This window comes from Coregonus clupeaformis, chromosome 37, assembly GCF_020615455.1.
Source record: "Coregonus clupeaformis isolate EN_2021a chromosome 37, ASM2061545v1, whole genome shotgun sequence".
Taxonomy (NCBI): Eukaryota; Metazoa; Chordata; class Actinopteri; order Salmoniformes; family Salmonidae; genus Coregonus; species Coregonus clupeaformis.
Window position 1 is genome coordinate 26241720 of NC_059228.1, and position 20528 is coordinate 26262247.

At 45.0% G+C, this 20528-nt stretch overlaps 1 protein-coding gene across 8 annotated transcripts in view; it reads left to right on the forward strand.

Annotated features, from left to right (window-relative positions):
• smap1 (small ArfGAP 1) overlaps window positions 1–20528 on the forward strand; it is a 50124-nt gene that overhangs the window by 23254 nt on the left and 6342 nt on the right. For 5 of the 8 annotated variants that reach the window (XM_041866114.2, XM_045211591.1, XM_045211595.1 and 2 more), the window contains 2 exons: window positions 13441–13519; window positions 15608–15717. In XM_041866114.2, the coding sequence (XP_041722048.2) occupies window positions 13441–13519; window positions 15608–15717 (189 nt within the window). The remainder of the gene's footprint in view (window positions 1–13440; window positions 13520–15607; window positions 15718–20528) is intronic. The other 3 variants (XM_045211592.1, XM_045211593.1, XM_045211596.1) reach the window with 1 other exon arrangement.

Below are 20528 nucleotides of genomic sequence, written 5' to 3' on the forward strand. Positions count from 1 at the left end.
TGATATACCACAGCTGTCATCCAATCAGCATTCAGGGCTCGAACCACCCAGTTTATAATCGATGTTATGAGATATGGGTGCAGTGACATCCCTGACTATGCTGTTCTCATGAGTTGCACAGTCTGGGGTTTAGATGCTTTTCTATTAGGTAGCCCTGGCAGATAGATACTAGATAATGTTTTGATGTGGTGATCCAGTAGATAAGACTGCATAAACCTAGGCCCAGCTGTATAGACTGGGTAATGAATAACATCTGGAAGCTGTTTGGTAACTTATCTACATCCTTCTGCATCTGGCAGCCTACCGAGAAGGATTATCATTAAGACTCTCCCTTCGCTATTGAAGGCTGGGTAAGCTGTGGCGTTCTCACCACACACACACACACACACACACATTCAACACACATTCAACACACGTGTCACTCTTTCTTTTCCATCTCTCCATCCCACCCACTCTTCCTCACCCCTCTCATCTTTCTCCCCTTCCTTTTCTCGCTCCATCTGTACTCTCTTCCGCCCTCCTTTCTCTATCTCTCTCTATCACCCTCCCCCACCTCTCTCTCTGTATGTCCACTGCCTGTGGGCTGTAATTAAGCTCTAGCCATGATTCTGTCCTAGCAGCATCTGCTGGCTTCTCTCTCTGCCCTCTCTCATTGGCTGAACTCTGGCTGAGTGCAAAGCCAGTGTGACACCTGCAGTGACTATGCATGTGCGTGTGATAGTGTGTGTAACGTGAGGGAGGGAGGAGGGGTGGTGAGGAGGTGGGTTTTATTGGGAGGGGGAAGGGTACAGAGAGGGAGTGATGAGAGGGACCAAATGTACACACGCACACTACACTGCAGTAGCATGTTGAGGTAGGAGCATATACTGCAGTAGCATGTTGAGGTAGGAGCATATACTGCAGTAGCATGTTGAGGTAGGAGCATATACTGCAGTAGCATGTTGAGGTAGGAGCATATACTGCAGTAGCATGTTGAGGTAGGAGCATATACTGCAGTAGCATGTTGAGGTAGGAGCATATACTGCAGTAGCATGTTGAGGTAGGAGCATATACTGCAGTAGCATGTTGAGGTAGGAGCAGATACTGCAGTAGCATGTTGAGGTAGGAGCAGATACTGCAGTGGCGTGATTTTTAGGTGATACACACACACACAGGTGTGTTGCCTTGGGCATAGACAGCCTGTGGGGTAGTGGGTGGTAGCATGTAGTCCCTCTATCTCTCCTTTCCACTCAATCTATCACTCACAAGCTTTTCTGTTCTTTATCTGTTTCTGTCTCGCTGTCTCTCTCCCTTTCTTCCTCCTCCCTCTCTCTCTCTCTCTCACTCCCTCCTCCCCATCTCTCTTACTCTCTCTGTTTCTCTCCCCCTCACCAAACAGCAAGAAGTCTCCCTCCCATCGGAGTGGAAAGCGTATGTTTTCTTTTTCTTTTCAGGCCATGAATAAAATATCAAAGGAGAACAAGTGATGTTTCCTGCATAGGAAGTTGCGGTGTGGTCTTTTGTGTGTGTGTGTGACAGCCACTGTAACAGTCTGCGGATTTAGGGGTACTTTATCAGGGAGAGAGGGGCACAGACATCTGGACGGGGATGGGCTCTGGGAGGGAGATGGGATACAACACACACAGAGAGAGATGGACGTCACATACACATGCTACACCATGTGCCATCTCTGGTCGATGGGAGTTAGTTTGAGCAAATGGTGTGAAGGGCGCTCTAAGGAGCGGTATCCTCTGACTAACAGCATACCCTCTTGCATGCGTACACACACACACACACACACACACACACACACACACACACAGGCAACCCAACGAGTAGCATCCTGTGACTAACAACTGCCTCCCCGCCTCACACACAGAGGCAGCCCTCTTCTCGCAGTGGGGGGGTTAGCAGGCCGTGGATCGATAGCGTAGCCACAGGGAGGCTAATCAATAGCCTGGATTGACACTGCTGGAGTAGGAGGATCAGCTAAGACGGTTTCCCAACCCCCAGTCCCCCACTATATCTCGAATGCTCACAACGTTTTTAAAAAATCGGAATTTCCAGTGTGTATGTGTGAGTGGTCCATCCACAATCAGCTCAGCATTGACCTCAATTGGTCTTTGACTGATGACTGACTCAAACTGCATTTGCTCTGTTTCCATGAAGCCAAGAGATAAGCATTTCTAAAGCCTTTTGTGTAAAAACTCCTAATTAAAACTTTATCGCTCGCAGACAGACAGGGAGCGAAAGACCACGTATCGCCCTTTGTGCTAGCGCTGAAGTTAGTATTAGCGGAGATAGCATCTCTCTCTCACTCACACTCACACACACACACACACACACACACACACAGTATTGCAATACATACATACACACACACACACACTTGCAATATACAAACACAGACACACACACACACAGCGTCGCAATACAGACACACTCACAGTACACACACACACCAAAGAGTCTCTAAATCGGGGTTGTACTAACATTTTTCATGACCCCCCTCTGTGCGGTTGAACTGGGATTGGGTGTAAAAAGCCATCAATCCAATTACTTTATGCAAAGTGACCAAGTGGTGTTTTATAATAAGAACAAAATAGGAAAACAGGGCTGTGTTCACTAGCAGTGCTCTGAGCATATCACATAGCCTAGTGGTTAGTGCGTTGTGCCAGTAACAAAAGGTTGCTAGTTCGAATCCATGAGCCCAGAAGGTGGAAAGAAATCTGTCGATCTGCCCTTGAGCAAGGCACTTGCTCCTAATTGCGCGCCCTCAATAATGGCTTATCCGTGGCCGTGACCCCACTCTCCAAGGGTGTCTCGGGAAGTTGGGATATACAAAAACACATTTTTCAATTCACACCTCACACTTGATGTCGGTCTTTGATGTAGGAATAGCCAAAAGATGGAGAGAGAGGTAGCTTTAGTGTGAGATCACTCCCACTGTTTCTGAATGGTCCTCTCATCAGCTCTGAGTGTGCACTGTGTGTGTGTGTGTGTGTGTGTGTGTGTGTGTGTGTGTGTGTGTGTGTGTGTGTGTGTGTGTGACGTCACGCATCAACTCCCAAACACTGGCACTGACCTTTCCTCAACAATATAATAGACTCCAGAGTGCGTGAAAATGGTGTGTGTGCGCGCGATTCCTGCAGATCTGCGGCTCTAAGGGACTTTTCCCTGACTGTCAGATGAATTTAGCTCTAGAAGAAAGACTCCTGTGTGGCAGGCAGCTTAGGATCTTCCCTATGTGACAAAACCTCTTAGAGAAGATGTGTGTGTGTGTGTGTGTGTGTGTGTGTGTGTGTGTGTGTGTGTGTGTGTGTGTGTGTTTGAGCATCAGACTGTCAGAGGCTGTTAAAGTCCGTCAGGCTGCAGCGGTTCTGCACCATTCACCACAGTAACACTCCGTCACCCCCAAATTCCACTACACACACACAAACATCAAACAACCAACACGCCCAGCCCAGAGAGACATTGCAGAAGCCCTGGATTTGATGAATAATGGTTGTGTTGTGGTTCAGGTGTGTTCCAAAATAGGTTTCTAGTAAGGCCATGGTTTTGAAAGCTATTTTGTGTGTTTCAACTTTAGCTTCGATATAATATACTGTACAGCTCTGGAAAAAAGTAAGAGACCACTGCAAAATTATCAGTTTCTCTGGTTTTACTATTTATAGGTATGTGTTTGGGTAAAAATAACATTTTTGTTTTATTCTATAAACCACTGACAACATTTCTCCCAAATTCCCAAAAAAAATATTGTCATTTAGAGCATTTATTTGCAGAAAAAGACAACTGGTCAAAATAACAAAAAAGATGCAGTGTTGTCAGACCTCGAATAATGCAAAGAAAATAAGTTCATGTTCAATTTTAAACAACACAATACTAATGTTTTAACTTAAGAAGAGTTCAGAAATCAATATTTGGTGGAATAACCCTGATTTTCAATCACAGCTTTCATGCGTCTTGGCATGCTCTCCACCAGTATTTCACATTGATGTTGGGTGACTTTATGCCACTCCTGGCGCAAAAATTCAAGCAGCTTTGTTTGATGGCTATTGACCATCCATCTTCCTCTTGATCACATTCCAGAAGTTTTCAATGGGGTTCAGGTCTGGAGATTGGGCTGGCCATGACAGGGTCTTGATCTGGTGGTCCTCCATCCACACCTTGATTGACCTGGCTGTGTGGCATGGCGCATTGTCCTGCTGGAAAAACCAATTCCAGCCTTGCTGAAGCACCCCCAGATCATCACCGATCCTCCACCAAATTTCACAGTGGGTGCGAGACACTTTGGCTTGTAGGCCTCTCCAGGTCTCCGTCTAACCATTAGACGACCAGGTGTTGGGCAAAGCTGAAAATTGGACTCATCAGAGAAGATGACCATACTCCAGTCCTCTACGGTCCAATCCTTATGGTCTTTTGCAAACCTCAGCCTGGCTCTTCTTTGCTTCTCATTGATGAAGGGCTTTTTTCTAGCTTTGCACGACTTCAGCCCTGCCCCTAGGAGCCTGTTTCGATCTGTCCTCGCCATGCACTTCACCCCAGCTGCCGTTTGCCATTCTTTTTGTAGGTCACTTGATATCATCCTACGGTTGTTGAGTGACATTCGAATGAGTTGGCGGTCATCCTGGTCAGTAGAGAGTCATTTTCACCCTCTGCCAGTCTGTAGCTTTGTTGTCCCCAATGTCTGCTGCTTGACCTTGTTCTTATGAACCGCCGTCTTTGAAATTTTAAGGATGGAAGCAACCTGACGCTCACTGTATCCCTCTGCCAGTAAAGCCAGAATTTAACCCTTCTTTTCCTCACTCAAAACTTTCCTTTTCAACTCTTTTGGCATGGTCAATAGTTCTTTTTTGATTAATATTACTTTTGAGGTCCTATTAGCACAGTTTTTTTCCATCCAGCTGGTCCTATTGCAAGAGGATAGTGATGACCACAGCAGTGGTTTTTATACTTTTCCTCGTTAAATAAGATTTGGTTCAGGTGATCACCTAATCAGTACCTAATTCAGTAAAATGAGGTGTGCCTGTGTTGGAATTCAACAGACACTGGAATGGAATGGCTGTCATACATATAGAGATGCTGATTTTAAGAAAAATTTGCAGTGGGCTCTTAATATTTTCCAGAGCTGTATATAGTGTTGCTATGGAGCTGTGTGGACTTCTTTTGATGATGGCTTACTATATCTTACGTTGAAGCTTCAGTGTCAGTGCTCTCCTATTTCCTAATGCCCTTTGTTGCCATTTAGTTTTACTAAAGAGCATTTTAAAGTCGTAAAGTCTCTTCCCTTTCTCTATTTGTCTCTCCATTCCGGGGCTGTCTTGGCACACATCTCCAGACAGTGGCAGCGTTATTATTCTCTTTTGTAATGTTAATAAGGTAGCTGTCAGGCTGGCTGGTGACATCCTTGTGTGACAGGCAGCTAGCGGGGCCAGACTCCCAGACTATTTGTTTATCTCCTGCTAGAGCTTTTTTTTCCCAAGATGAGGAGTTTCCCAGTATCAGGGATCTGTGTACACAGCTTCTTCTCCACTGTGATGGTAGTGTGTAGGGTTTGGTCGTCTTGGTTGGTTTCTTTAGGCTCTCTAGCGCATGGAGGTTTGCTGTTCTTTCCTAGTCCGTAGTATATTGATTTCTGCTGGTATGTTTTTGGTTGGGTTAGTTTGTGCTGTTCTTTGCTAGAACAACATTTCGGTCTATGTCTGCTTTTTAGCTTTGTGTAGACTGTGGACGTTTACCTTGTGGGCTTTTCCTGCTTTTGACTGTACTCCAACTTGGTATGCAGTTCTGAGCTGCTCTGCTGTAGGTGTGAAGGTGATGATAGTGGATGTGGAAGAGCGTGTTTAGCTGTTGATTACAATGCTCACTTTGTTTGCCTGGTGTTGCTGGAGTTTAATCATTCCCTGGCCTCACCTCAGATTAGGAATCCACTGTCAACAACAACTAGGCCTAGTCCTGAGAGTCTAATTGCCAATCACGAATGAGAACCAGTCCTTACATCAGATCACAATTTAGAGCCAGCCCTGATAACCAATCAATAACTAGAGCCAGTCCTTACATCCAGTCACAATCTAGAGCCAGCCCTGAGATCCAATCACCAACTAGAATCAGCGGTGAAGGCCAATTACAATCGGTCATTCCCGATTCCTAGAGATGTGAACCGTTTATTTGAGATGACATTTGCCAATGTGTGTCTGTGTTTCAGAATGACTAATGTAGGCCTTTCTCTAGCTCAAAGGTCCAATGCAGCTGTTTTTATCTCAATATCAAATAATTTCTGGGTAACAATTAAGTATCTTATTGTGATTGTTTCTTTTTCACCATTTAAATTGAAAACACAAATAGCTTATTAGCAAAGAGCAATTTCTCAACCAATAATTTTGCTAGGACTGTCTGGGAGTGGTCTGAGTAGGGAGGGGAAAACAGAAAACTGGCTGTTATTGGCAGAGGTTTGTAACTCTCTTTCTTAATGGTCTATTAACTAATTTACCGCCTGGTGATGTCATCAGGCAGGCCAAAACTTCATCCCACCAAAACAGGCTGACATTTCAGTCTTTTAAAACAGCTCTTGCACTAAAAGGGCAGTATCATCAATTTCACAGTATTAATCCAACCTCACAGTGTGACTATATCTATATCTATATATACACACACACACACAGTGGGGAAAAAAAGTATTTAGTCAGCCACCAATAGTGCAAGTTCTCCCACTTAAAAAGATGAGAGGCCTGTAATTTTCATCATAGGTACACGTCAACTATGACAGACAAAATGAGGAAAAAAAAATCCAGAAAATCACATTTGTAGGATTTTTTATGAATTTATTTGCAAATTATGGTGGAAAATAAGTATTTGGTCAATAACAAAAGTTTCTCAATACTTTGTTATATACCCTTTGTTGGCAATGACACAGGTCAAACGTTTTCTGTAAGTCTTCACAAGGTTTTCACACACTGTTGCTGGTATTTTGGCCCATTCCTCCATGCAGATCTCCTCTAGAGCAGTGATGTTTTGGGGCTGTCGCTGGGCAACACGGACTTTCAACTCCCTCCAAAGATTTTCTATGGGGTTGAGATCTGGAGACTGGCTAGGCCACTCCAGGACCTTGAAATGCTTCTTACGAAGCCACTCCTTTGTTGCCCGGGCGGTGTGTTTGAGATCATTGTCATGCTGAAAGACCCAGCCACGTTTCATCTTCAATGCCCTTGCTGATGGAAGGAGGTTTTCACTCGAAATCTCACGATACATGGCCCCATTCATTCTTTCCTTTACACGGATCAGTTGTCCTGGTCCCTTTGCAGAAAAACAGCCCCAAAGCATGATGTTTCCACCCCCATGCTTCACAGTAGGTATGGTGTTCTTTGGATGCAACTCAGCATTCTTTGTCCTCCAAACACGACGAGTTGAGTTTTTACCAAAAAGTTCTATTTTGGTTTCATCTGACCATATGACATTCTCCCAATCCTCTTCTGGATCATCCAAATGCACTCTAGCAAACTTCAGACGGGCCTGGACATGTACTGGCTTAAGCAGGGGGACACGTCTGGCACTGCAGGATTTGAGTCCCTGGCGGCGTAGTGTGTTACTGATGGTAGGCTTTGTTACTTTGGTCCCAGCTCTCTGCAGGTCATTCACTAGGTCCCCCCGTGTGGTTCTGGGATTTTTGCTCACCGTTCTTGTGATAATTTTGACCCCACGGGGTGAGATCTTGCGTGGAGCCCCAGATCGAGGGAGATTATCAGTGGTCTTGTATGTCTTCCATTTCCTAATAATTGCTCCCACAGTTGATTTCTTCAAACCAAGCTGCTTACCTATTGCAGATTCAGTCTTCCCAGCCTGGTGCAGGTCTACAATTTTGTTTATGGTGTCCTTTGACAGCTCTTTGGTCTTGTCCATAATGGAGTTTGGAGTGTGACTGTTTGAGGTTGTGGACAGGTGTCTTTTATACTGATAACAAGTTCAAACAGGTGCCATTAATACAGGTAATGAGTGGAGGACAGAGGAGCCTCTTAAAGAAGAAGTTACAGGTCTGTGAGAGCCAGAAATCTTGCTTGTTTATAGGTGACCAAATACTTATTTTCCACCATAATTTGCAAATAAATTCATTAAAAATCCTACAATGTGATTTTCTGGATTTTTTTCCCTCAATTTGTCTGTCATAGTTGACGTGTACCTATGATGAAAATTACAGGCCTCTCATCTTTTTAAGTGGGAGAACTTGCACAATTGGTGGCTGACTAAATACTTTTTTCCCCACTGTGTATATATATAGCTGTGGAAAAAATTAAGAGCCCACTGCAAATTTGTCTTAAATCAGCATCTCTACATGTATGACAGCCATTCCATTCCAGTGTCTGTTGAATTCCAACACAGGCACACCTCATTCTGCTGAATTAGGTACTGATTAGGTGATCACCTGAACCAAATCTTATTTAATGAGAAAAAGTATAAAAACCACTGCTGTGGTCATCACTATCATCTTGCAATAGGACCAGCTGGATGGTAAAAACAGTGCTAATAGTATCTCTCAAAAAATAACTATTGACCATGCCAAAAGAGTTTTGAGTGAGGAAAAGAAGGGTTCAATTCTGGCTTTACTGGCAGAGGGATACAGTGAGCGTCAGGTTGCTTCCATCCTTAAAATGTAAAAGACGGCGGTTCATAAGAACAAGGTCAAGCAGCAGACATTGGGGACAACAAAGCTACAGACCGGCAGAGGGCGAAAACGACTACTGACGAGGATGACCGCCAACTCATTCGAATGTCACTCAACTGTAGGATGACATCAAGTGACCTACAAAAATAATGGCAAACGGCAGCTGGGGTGAAGTGCACAGCGAGGACGGTTCGAAACAGGCTCCTAGGGGCAGGGCTGAAGTCGTGCAAAGCTAGAAAAAAGCCCTTCATCAATGAGAAGCAAAGAAGAGCCAGGCTGAGGTTTGCAAAAGACCATAAGGATTGGACCGTAGAGGACTGGAGTAAGGTCATCTTCTCTGATGAGTCCAATTTTCAGCTTTGCCCAACACCTGGTTGTCTAATGGTTAGACGTAGACCTGGAGAGGCCTACAAGCCACAGTGTCTCGCACCCACTGTGAAATTTGGTGGAGGATCTGTGATGATCTGGGGGTGCTTCAGCAAGGCTGGAATCGGGCAGATTTGTCTTTGTGAAGGACGCATGAAACAAGCCACGTACAAGGTTGTCCTGGAAGAAAACTTGCTTCCTTTTGCTCTGACATTGTTCCACAACTCTGAGGATTAGTTTTTCCAGCAGGACAATGCGCCATGCCACACAGCCAGGTCAATCAAGGTGTGGATGGAGGACCACCAGATCAAGACCCTGTCATGGCCAGCCCAATCTCCAGACCTGAACCACATTGAAAACTTCTGGAATGTGATCAAGAGGAAGATGGATGGTCAATAGCCATCAAACAAAGCCGAGCTCAATAGCCATCAAACAAAGCCGAGCTGCTTGAATTTTTGCGCCAGGAGTGGCATAACGTCACCCAACATCATTGTGAAAGACTGGTGGAGAGCATGCCAAGACGCATGAAAGCTGTGATTGAAAATCAGGGTTATTCCACCAAATATTGATTTCTGAACTCTTCTTAAGTTAAAACATTAGTATTGTGTTGTTTAAAAATGAACATGAACTTATTTTCTTTGCATTATTCGAGGTCTGACAACACTGCATCTTTTTTGTTATTTTGACCAGTTGTCATTTTCTGCAAATAAATGCTCTAAATGACAATATTTTGGGGGGGAATTTAGGAGAAATGTTGTCAGTAGTTTATAGAATAAAACAAACATTTTATTTTTACCCAAACACATACAGTGAGGGGGAAAAAAGTATTTGATCCCCTGCTGATTTTGTACGTTTACCCACTGACAAAGAAATGATCTGTCTATAATTTTAATGGTAGGTTTATTTGAACAATGAGAGACAGAATAACAACAACAAAATCCAGAAAAACGCATGTCAAAATTGTTATAAATTGATTTGCATTTTAATAAGGGAAATAAGTATTTGACCCCCTCTGAATCAGAAAGATTTCTGGCTCCCAGGTGTCTTTTATACAGGTAACGAGCTGAGATTAGGAGCACTCCTAATCTCAGCTTGTTACCTGTATAAAAGACACCTGTCCACAGAAGCAATCAATCAATCAGATTCCAAACTCTCCACCATGGCCAAGACCAAAGAGCTCTCCAAGGATGTCAGGGACAAGATTGTAGACCTACACAAGGCTGGAATGGGCTACAAGACCATCGCCAAGCAGCTTGGTGAGAAGGTGACAACAGTTGGTGCGATTATTTGCAAATGGAAGAAACACAAAAGAACTGTCAATCTCCCTCGGCCTGGGGCTCCATGCAAGATCTCACCTCGTGGAGTTGCGATGATCATGAGAACGGTGTCAGAACTACACGGGAGGATCTTGTCAATGATCTCAAGGCAGCTAGGACCATAGTCACCAAGAAAACAATTGGTAACACGCTACGCCGTGAAGGATTGAAATCCTGCAGCGCCCGCAAGGTCCCCCTGCTCAAGAAAGCACATATACAGGCCCGTCTGAAGTTTGCCAATGAACATCTGAATGATTCAGAGGAGAACTGGGTGAAAGTGTTGTGGTCAGATGAGACCAAAATCGAGCTCTTTGGCATCAACTCAACTCGCCGTGTTTGGAGGAGTAGGAATGCTGCCTATGATCCCAAGAACACCATCCCCACCGTCAAACATGGAGGTGGAAACATTATGCTTTGGGGTGTTTTTCTGCTAAGGGGACAGGACAACTTCACCGCATCAAAGGGACGATGGATGGGGCCATGTACCGTCAAATCTTGGGTGAGAACCTCCTTCCCTAAGCCAGGGCATTGAAAATGAGTCATGGATGGGTATTTCAGCATGACAATGACCCAAAACACACGTCCAAGGCAAAAAAGGAGTGGCTCAAGAAGAAGCACATTAAGGTCCTGGAGTGGCCTAGCCAGTCTCCAGACCTTAATCCCATAGAAAATCTGTGGAGGGAGCTGAAGGTTCGAGTTGCCAAACGTCAGCCTCGAAACCTTAATGACTTGGAGAAGATCTGCAAAGAGGAGTGGGACAAAATCCCTCCTGAGATGTGAGCAAACCTGGTGGCCAACTACAAGAAACGTCTGACCTCTGTGATTGCCAACAAGGGTTTTGCCACCAAGGAATAAGTCATGTTTTGCAGAGGGGTCAAATACTTATTTCCCTCATTAAAATGCAAATCAATTTATAACATTTTTGACATGCGTTTTTCTGGATTTTTTTTGTTGTTATTCTGTCTCTCACTGTTCAAATAAACCTACCATAAAAATTATAGACTGATCTTGTCTTTGTCAGTGGGCAAACATACAAAATCAGCAGGGGATCAAATACCTTCTTCCCACACTGTATATATAGTTGAAATCGGAAGTTTACATACACCTTAGCCAAATACATTTCTACTCAGTTTTTCACAATTCCTGACATTTAACCCTAGTAAAAATGCCCTGTCTTAGGTCAGTTAGGATCACCACTTTATTTTAAGAATGTGAAATGTCAGAATAATGGTAGAGAGAATGATTTATTTCAGCTTTTATTTCTTTCATCACATTCCCAGTGGGTCAGAAGTTTACATACACTCAATTAGTATTTGGTAGCATTGCCTTTAAATTGTTTAATTTGGGTCAAACGTTTCCCATAATAAGTTGGGTGAATTTTGGCCCATTCCTCCTGACAGAGCTGGTGTTACTGAGTCAGGTTTGTAGGCCTCCTTGCTCGCACACGCTTTTTCAGTTCTGCCCACACATTTTCTATAGGATTGAGGTCAGGGCTTGTGATGGCCACTCCAATACCTTGACTTTGTTGTCCTTAAGCCATTTTTCCACAACTTTGGAAGTATGTTTGGGGTCATTGTCCATTTGGAAGACCCATTTGCGACCAAGCTTTAATTTCCTGACTGATGTCTTGAGATGTTGCTTCAATATATCCACATAATTTTCCTTCCTCATGATGCCATCTATTTTGTGAAGTGCACCAGGCCCTCCTTCAGCAAAGCACCCCCACAGCATGATGCTGCCACCCCCGTGCTTCACAGTTGGGATGGTGTTCTTCGGCTTGCAAACATTCCCCTTTTTCCTCCAAACATAACAATGGTCATTATGGCCAAACAGTTCTATTTTTGTTTCATCAGACCAGAGGACATTTCTCCAAAAAGTACGATCTTTGTCCCCATGTGCAGTTGCAAACTGTAGTCTGGCTTTTTAATGGCGGTTTTGGAGCAGTGGCTTCTTCCTTGCTGAGCGGCCATTCAGGTTATGTCGATATAGGACTCACTTTACTGTGGATATAGATATTTTTTACCTGTTTCCTCCAGCATCTTCACAAGGTCCTTTGCTGTTGTTCTGGGATTGATTTGCACTTTTCGCACCAAAGTACGTTCATCTCTAGGAGACAGAACGCGTCTCCTTCCTGAGCGGTATGACGGCTCCGTGGTCCCATGGTGTTTATACTTACGTACAATTTTTTGTACAGATGAACGTGGTACCTTCCGGAGTTTGGAAATTGCTCCCAAGGATGAACCAGACTTGTGGAAGTCTACACATTTTTTCTGAGGTCTTGGCTGATATCTTTTGATTTTCCCATGATGTCAAGCAAAGAGGCACTGAGTTTGAAGGTAGGCCTTGAAATACATCCACAGGTACACCTCCAATTGACTCAAATGATGTCAGTTAGCCCATCAGAAGCTTCTAAAGCCATGACATCATTTTCTGGAATTTTCCAAGCTGTTTAAAGGCACAGTCAATTTAGTGTATGTAAACGTCTGACCCACTGGAATTGTGATACAGTGAATTATAAGTGAAATAATCTGTCTGTAAACAGTTGTTGGAGAAATTACTTGTGTCTTGCACAAAGTAGATGTCCAAACCGACTTGCCAAAACTATAGTTTGTTAACAAGAAATGTGTGGAGTGGTTGAAAAACGAGTTTTAATGACTCCAACCTAAGTATATGTGAACTTCCGACTTCATCTATGTGTGTGTATATATATATATATATAACACAGGAAAAGCACTGGGCCTTCAACTTTGTGACCATAACTGTGTGCCTGATGGACAGTAATTCAGCTCAACTGTTTTACAACAATATACAACTTTCCAACCATATGGAATCCTGTTTAGACCTGTGTAAATCTGTATAGTGGTGCTGTGTAAATCTGTATAGTAGGGCTGTGTAAATCTGTATAGTAGGGCTGTGTAAATCTGTATAGTAGGACTGTGTACATTTGTATAGTGGGGCTGTGTAAATCTGTATAGTGGGGCTGTGTAAATCTGTATAGTGGGGCTGTGTAAATCTGTATAAATCTGTATAGTGGGGCTGTGTAAATCTGTATAGTGGGGCTGTGTAAAGTAGGGCTGTGTCCTGACTCTGCCCTCTCTTTTCTCTTCCTTCCTGTCTCCTCAGAAGAAGGTGGAGCTTCAGACAGACTCCAGAGCCAGTCCAAAGAGGAGCCCCGAGCCGGCCATTGACCTGCTAGGCATGGGTAAGGCATGACCAGCATATCCCAGATCCTAGAAATTGATACTCTAAATGGCCGTCTTTATCGCGCTCTTTCTTTCTCTCGCACTCGCTCTCGGAACCATGTGTCTTCCTGATGGAGGCAGTAAGTTTCTATGGCTCCCTCAGCCCTCGCTCCCAGAGTGGCCATCCCATAATAGATGGTCAGATGAAGCCGGAACAAAGGGAGGCTACTTTCAAGGGGAGAAGAGATAGAAGAGCCTGTGCCGCTCTCTCTCATTTCATCGCCCTCTCCCTCTCTCTGTTCAAACTCCCCATCATGCAGTACTCATCCCTCTCTCTCTCTCTCTCTCTCTCTCTCTCTCACTCTAAATTATTTCCCCTGTTCTCTCTCAAGGGGCAACATTTTGTTCACACTTCAAGGGCTAAATTATGGATGTTCTATCATAGTGTTATATAAAGACTACCATCATGCTGACTTACTTCTCTCGCTACTTCTATCTCTCTCTATTGCTCTCTGGTCAAACTCCCCATCATACACTCCTCCTCATGACTCTCTCTCTCTCTAGCTCTCTGGTCAAACTCCCCATCATACACTCCTCCTCACGACTCTTCTCTCTCTCTCTCTCTATGAATGGTACATTGTGTACTAATGGTCTCACCTCTTGAGGAGGGGGAACACAGTTTCTCCCCTCGCCACATTCTCATTCTTTCCCTGTCTCTTTCTCTCTCTCCCCAATGTCCTATGGTGTTTTCCCTCCCTTCATAGAGAGCAGCTGTATTGTAGACGGGCAATGTCTCTGTGGGATCACAATCAACCAGCATCCCTGTTTCTCTTCCAGCTGTGTCTCTCTCTCTCTCTCTGCCTCTCTCTCTGCCTCTCTCTCTGCCTCTCTCTCTCTCTCTCTCTCTCTCTCTCTCTCTCTCTCTCTCTCTCTCTCTCTCTCTCTCTCTCTCTCTCTCTCTCTCTCTCTCTCTCTCTCTCTCTCTCTCTCTCTCTCTGCCTCTCTCTCTCTCTCTCTGCCTCTCTCTCTCTCTCTCTGCCTCTCTCTCTCTCTCTCTCTCTGCCTCTCGCTCTCTCTCTCTGCCTTGCGCTCTCTCTCTGCCTCTCTCTCTCTCTCTCTCTCTGCCTCTCTCTCTCTGCCTCTCGCTCTCTCTCTCTGCCTTGCGCTCTCTCTCTCTCTGCCTCTCTCTCTCTCTCTCTGCCTCTCTCTCTCTGCCTATCTCTGCCTCTCTCTCTCTCTCTCTCTCTCTCTCTCTCTCTCTCTCTCTCTCTCTCTCTCTCTCTCTCTCTCTCTCTCTCTCTCTCTCTCTCTCTCTCTCTCTCTCTCTCTCTCTCTCTCTCTCTCTCTCTCTCTCTCTCTCTCTCTCTCTCTCTCTCTCTCTCTCTCTCTCTCTCTCTCTCTCTCTCTCTCTCTCTCTCTCTCTCTCCCTCTCTCTCTCTCCTCCTCCTCTCTCTCTCTCTCTCTCTCTGCCTATTGAGCTTATATCACATTTGAAAATCAGATTTATGATTCCAAAAATAGCCCTTGAAAACAATTGGCAGTTTGTGATCCACAAATTGAAATTCAATTCCATTTGAACTTCGGAGGTGAAATCACTGTGAATGAAAATCCATATCCACCTGAAAGTAATGGGCCGTTTCTTAGTTGACTGTTTTGAAATAGCGTTGAGTTATATTCATATACCTGTGTCGAGAGAGCTGACTGGGCTTTTTCATTCATTTAAGGTTCTGAACCCCAAATAAATAATCTCCCAAAATATCCTCCTACGTCTAAGGAGGGAAGGGGAATAGGCAGCACATCATAAATAATCAGGAGTCATATACACACACACACACACACACGGATATGAGATTTCGCACAAAATCAATACTGCCTACAGGTCAATGTTTACTCTCTCCCTTCTCTCTCTCTCTCTCTGTCTCTCTCTCTCTGTCTCTGTCTCTCTCTGTCTCTCTCTCTCTCTCTCTCTCTCTCTCTCTCTCTCTCTCTCTCTCTCTCTCTCTCTCTCTCTCTCTCTCTCTCTCTCTCTCTCTCTCTCTCTCTCTCTCTCTCTCTCTCTCTCTCTCTCTCTCTCTCTCTCTCTCTCTCTCTCTCTCTCTCTCTCTCAGATGCACCTGCAGGTGGAGCTGCAACCAGTGCTACTGCTGCACCAGTCAGCGATGAGGACATCTTTGGTCCAATGGTGTCCAACCCTCTGCCCTCCTGCAACAACACTCAGGTACCAACTCTCACCTCTTCCTCTGGACCACCTCACACCACAACCCCAAATATCACCTTCTCGCTCCATCACCCTCCCATTGTTGTCAGACTATGCCCTCTCCCCTGTGGTTACAATTGTAGTCAGTGAAGACAGACTGGAGCACTGGGCTTTGTGTTCCTCTGCAGTAAGAACACACTCATACACACACATTGACCTCAACTCATGCGCGCACACACACACACAAAAACACACACATACACTACCAGTCAAAAGTTTGGATACACCTACTCATTCAAAGGTTTTTCTTTATTTTTTTGGACTATTTTCTACATTGTAGAATAATAGTGAAGACATCAAAACTGTGCAATAACACATGTGGAATCATGTAGTAACCAAATTAGTGTTAAACAAATCAAAATATATTTTATATTTGAGATTCTTCAAATAGCCACCCCTTTGCCTTGATGGCAACTTTGCACACTCTTGGCATTCTCTCACCCAGCTTCGAGGTAGTCACCTAGAATGCATTTCAATTAACAGGTGTGCCTTAAAAGTTAATTTGTGGAATTCTTTCCTTCTTAATGCGTTTGAGGCAATCAGTTGTGTTGTGACAAGGGTATACAGGAGAAAGCCCTATTTGGTAAAAGACCAAGTCCATATTATGGCAAGAACAGCTAAAATAAGCAAAGAGAAACAACAGTCCATCATTACTTTAAGACATGAAGGTCAGTCAATAAGGAACATTTCAAGAACTTTGAAAGTTTCTTCAAGTGCAGTCACAAAAACCATCAAGCGCTTTGATGAAACTGGCTCTCATGAGGATCGCCACAGGAATGGAAGACCCAGAGTTACCTCTGCTGCAGAGAATAAGTTCATTAGAGTTACCAGCCTCAGAAATTGCAGCCCAAATAAATGCTTCACAGAGTTCAAGTAACAGACAAATCTCAACATCAACTGTTCAGAGGAGACTGCGTGAATCAGGCCTTGCAAAGAATCCACACTTAACCAGCATGGCTACCACAGCATTCTGCAGCAATACGCCATCCCATCTGGTTTGGGCTTAGTGGGACTATAATTTAGTTTTTCAACAGAACAATGACCCAACACACCTCCAGGCTGTGTAAGGGCTATTTTACCAAGAAGGAGAGTGATGGATTGCTGCATCAGATGACCTGGCCTCCACAATCCCCCGACCTCAACCCAATTGAGATGGTTTGGGATGAGTCGGGCCACAGAGTGAAGGAAAAGCAGCCAACAAGTGCTCAGCATATGTGGGAACTCCTTCAAGACTGTTGGAAAAGCATTCCAGGTGAAGTTGGTTGAGAGAATGGCAAGACTGTACAAAGCTGTCATCAAGGCAAAGGGTGGCTATTTGAAGAATCTCAAATGTAAAATATATTTTGATTTGTTTAACACATTTTTGGTTACTACATGATTCCATATGTGTTATTTCATAGTTTTGATGTCTTCACTATTATTCTACAATGTAGAAAATAGTAAAAATAAAAACCCTTGAATGAGTAGGTGTGTCCAAACTTTTGACTGGTAGTGTATAACAGACAAACACATAACACACACTCATAATGTGCAGTCTAGTCCTCCCATTGCATGTCCTCTGAGAGCTGGAGAGAGGTCGGAGTGTATTGTGTTAATTTCACAGTGTAAACCGAGACAGTGTGTCCCTGTCCCCAGCTCCCCAGTCACAGCTGACACTGTTGGTTAGTTAAGGCCTGTCAGATGAAAGGACACGCCGCCAATAATGTGTCTGTGGATATTACCACTGGAGAGGGAGGAGGATGAGAGGGGAAAGGAGTGGGATGGGGAAGAGGGAGATTGGGACAGAGTGCAGGAGGAGAGAGAGAGAGAGAGGGAGAGGATAGTCTGAACTGAGGAAGAGAGAGGAGCCATATTTCCCTCTCTCACTTTCTCCCCCTCTCTCAGCTGTCTCGCCAGTCTGAGAACAGCAGTGGAGAGCTGGAGAGATAAAGAGTTAAATTCAACATTTGTGAACGAGGTGTGTTTGATAGGTGCCACAGTCATTCCCACACTCCTCCCTTCATCCCCTTCCAACTCCCATACCCCCTTGGATCTCCACTGCCCCACACACACACACACACACACACACACACACACACACACACAGAAAGAACATGGATCTCCCCTTTTCTTGTTTCACGGCTCACAGCATACACCGGCTACATGCCACCTGGGAGCACGCCAACCCAGGACACAGCACAGTCCTGACTCTGAGCATGAAGAGCAATTATGGCTGGTTGGTTCCAGCATCTCCAACTACCGCTGTTACCAACCTCAACCTTAAATAAAGGTTAAATAAAAAAATAAACCTGCCTTTTCTCTCTCAGCCCCTCCCCTCCCTCTATCCCTCAGCCCCTCTCCCCTCCATCCCCTCTCTCCTCCATCTGCTCTCCACCCCTCTCCTCCCTCCATTCCTCCATCCCCACTTCCATCCTCCCTCCTTCATTCCTATTTCCTTCCCCCCTCCCCTTCGTTTCCCATGCCTGTCTCTCCCTCCCTGCCTGTCTACTGTTCATCTAGGGGACACACAACACATTTTCAATGCTTGCACGTGGAAGGAATCCAGATACACAACGAAAGAATACACATGAATACACACTTTCCTACTGGCTGCTTATGATTGTTTTGTGCTACTGGTTTGAACTGTGGTACACACAAACACACACCCTTACATTAGACAGCACTGAGCTGCTTTCCCTCCGCTATTAAAGAGGATTTCGTTATGCTCTTCTATCTCTGAATATGTCAATTATGAAAATGTGATTACAGCTCTCCATGACCTGGGATCTGTGTTATCCCCAGCTTCTCAACCAAGGACCCTTTTTTCACTCTGAATATTCTGGAAAAACAGAGGCAGAGAGATGGAAAAATATTGATGGAGATGGAGAGCAAGAGAGAGGGTGTTCTCCCACCAGTCGGTTATTAGTCTTTCAATCTGTTCCCCCTCTTTCTCTTCCCTGGCCAGGTTAGTCTTTCAACCCCCCCCCTCCATACACATGCAGACGCGTTACGTGCACTCACAAACCTTCTGCTCAGTAGTATTGTCGGCTGTAGACGGTGTGTCAGAGGGGGGTAGTGTGTGTGTGTTCTGCCAGATTCTGGCAGGCTGGTACACACGCTGCTAAGTATTTGTGGGTCTGAATGTAGAAGTATATGAATATTGACACCGTGGGAAAAGGCTGTTGAATGGAAATGCCACTTCTAATTCGCAGCTTTGTGGAGATTCAACAGAGGGGAATATAATACGGAGATTGGAACACAGTGTGCTAGAGTGGGAGCCCAGCTATGCACAGATCGTGTGTTGCTGTGTACCTGACTGTGTCCACTATAAGGACATGTACAGTCCCTGCTTTTTCTTTCACTTCAGTCTCTTTGTTCCCTCCACATTGACCAGACACACACACCCCTCCCTCTCTCTCCTACTCCCACTTCACTGCTGATCCAGAAGGCAGTCAGACAGAAACACAGATCTAACATTAGGAAAACGCTCCTTGTTGGGCCACATGCAAATGCCTGGGTATTTATAGCACATTGATACATATTGCAACACTCCAGAGCCGCCTGCTTGTCACCTTAATCTGTCTCGGCGCTAGTATAGTGTAAATGGACTGTGTGTGTGTGTGTGTGTGTGTGTGTGTGTGTGTGTGTGTGTGTGTGTGTGTGTGTGTGTGTGTGTGTGTGTGTGTGTGTGTGTGTGTGTGTGTGTGTGTGTGTGTGTGTGTGTGTGTGTGTGTGTGTGTGTGTGTGTGTGTGTGTGTGTGTGTGTGTGTGTGTGTGTGTGTGTGTGTGTGTGTGTGTGTGTGTGTGTGTGTGTGTGTGTGCGCGCGCGTGCGTGCGGACAGTAAAAGGTCATGCTCATGAATGTTTAAGTCCCTGCTCCAATAGCACACCGTTTGTGTGTTTTAATCACCACTGTGTGTGAATCGGATGTCTGTGACTCAGTTCGTCTGTTTGTACAAGGCCAAGTGTACAGGTGTGTAAGTATGAGACTACTATTCTGCTTTGTTCTGCACATTCCCTCTTTTTTCCTCCTGCTCCCTCGTTCCCCAGTCAAAGAGACTGCAGAGAGACGGGAGAGCAGCGCTGCCTGCTAAGCAGCCGAATGCCACAACACACAAAGCCCTTCCTGTGGCGCGTGTAAAGCTCAGTTATCGCACAACTTCTCTCCTGTCTCACCTTATTCATGAACTAACTCCCCCTTCTCTTCCCTCCTCCCTCTCTCTCTATCGCTCCTCCCCTTTCCCTCCTCCCTCTCTCTCTATCGCTCCTCTCCTTTCCCTCCTCCCTCTCTCTCTATCGCTCCTCCCCTTTCCCTCCTCCCTCTCTCTCTATCGCTCCTGCCCTTTCCCTCCTCCCTCTCTCTCTATCGCTCCTGCCCTTTCCCTCCTCCCTCTCTCTCTATCGCTCCTCCCCTTTCCCTCCTCCCTCTCTCTATCGCTCCTCCCCTTTCCCTCTCTTCCTCTCTGCAGCCTCTCTCTATCTTAGCCCTCCCTACACACACTTTTTCATATTTTTTGCCACCTTTTCGCCATCCTCATCCATTAGACTTAATGGGTGTCTGTGTGGGCAGGTATGTTTGTGTGTTTAACCCCTGACAGTTGTGGAAATTGGCCTGTATGGATCGGGCCAAATTGAAAAGTTTCTAACAGAAGAACTATATGCATGACCATGGTAGCAATTGAAAGGGACCACTTTGGAGATGATGGGGTAATTATCAGACCAAAGGTGAGGACAACAGTTCCCCTGACACAAGACTGAATCTAAACATTACACTGTTGATTTGATGTGCATTT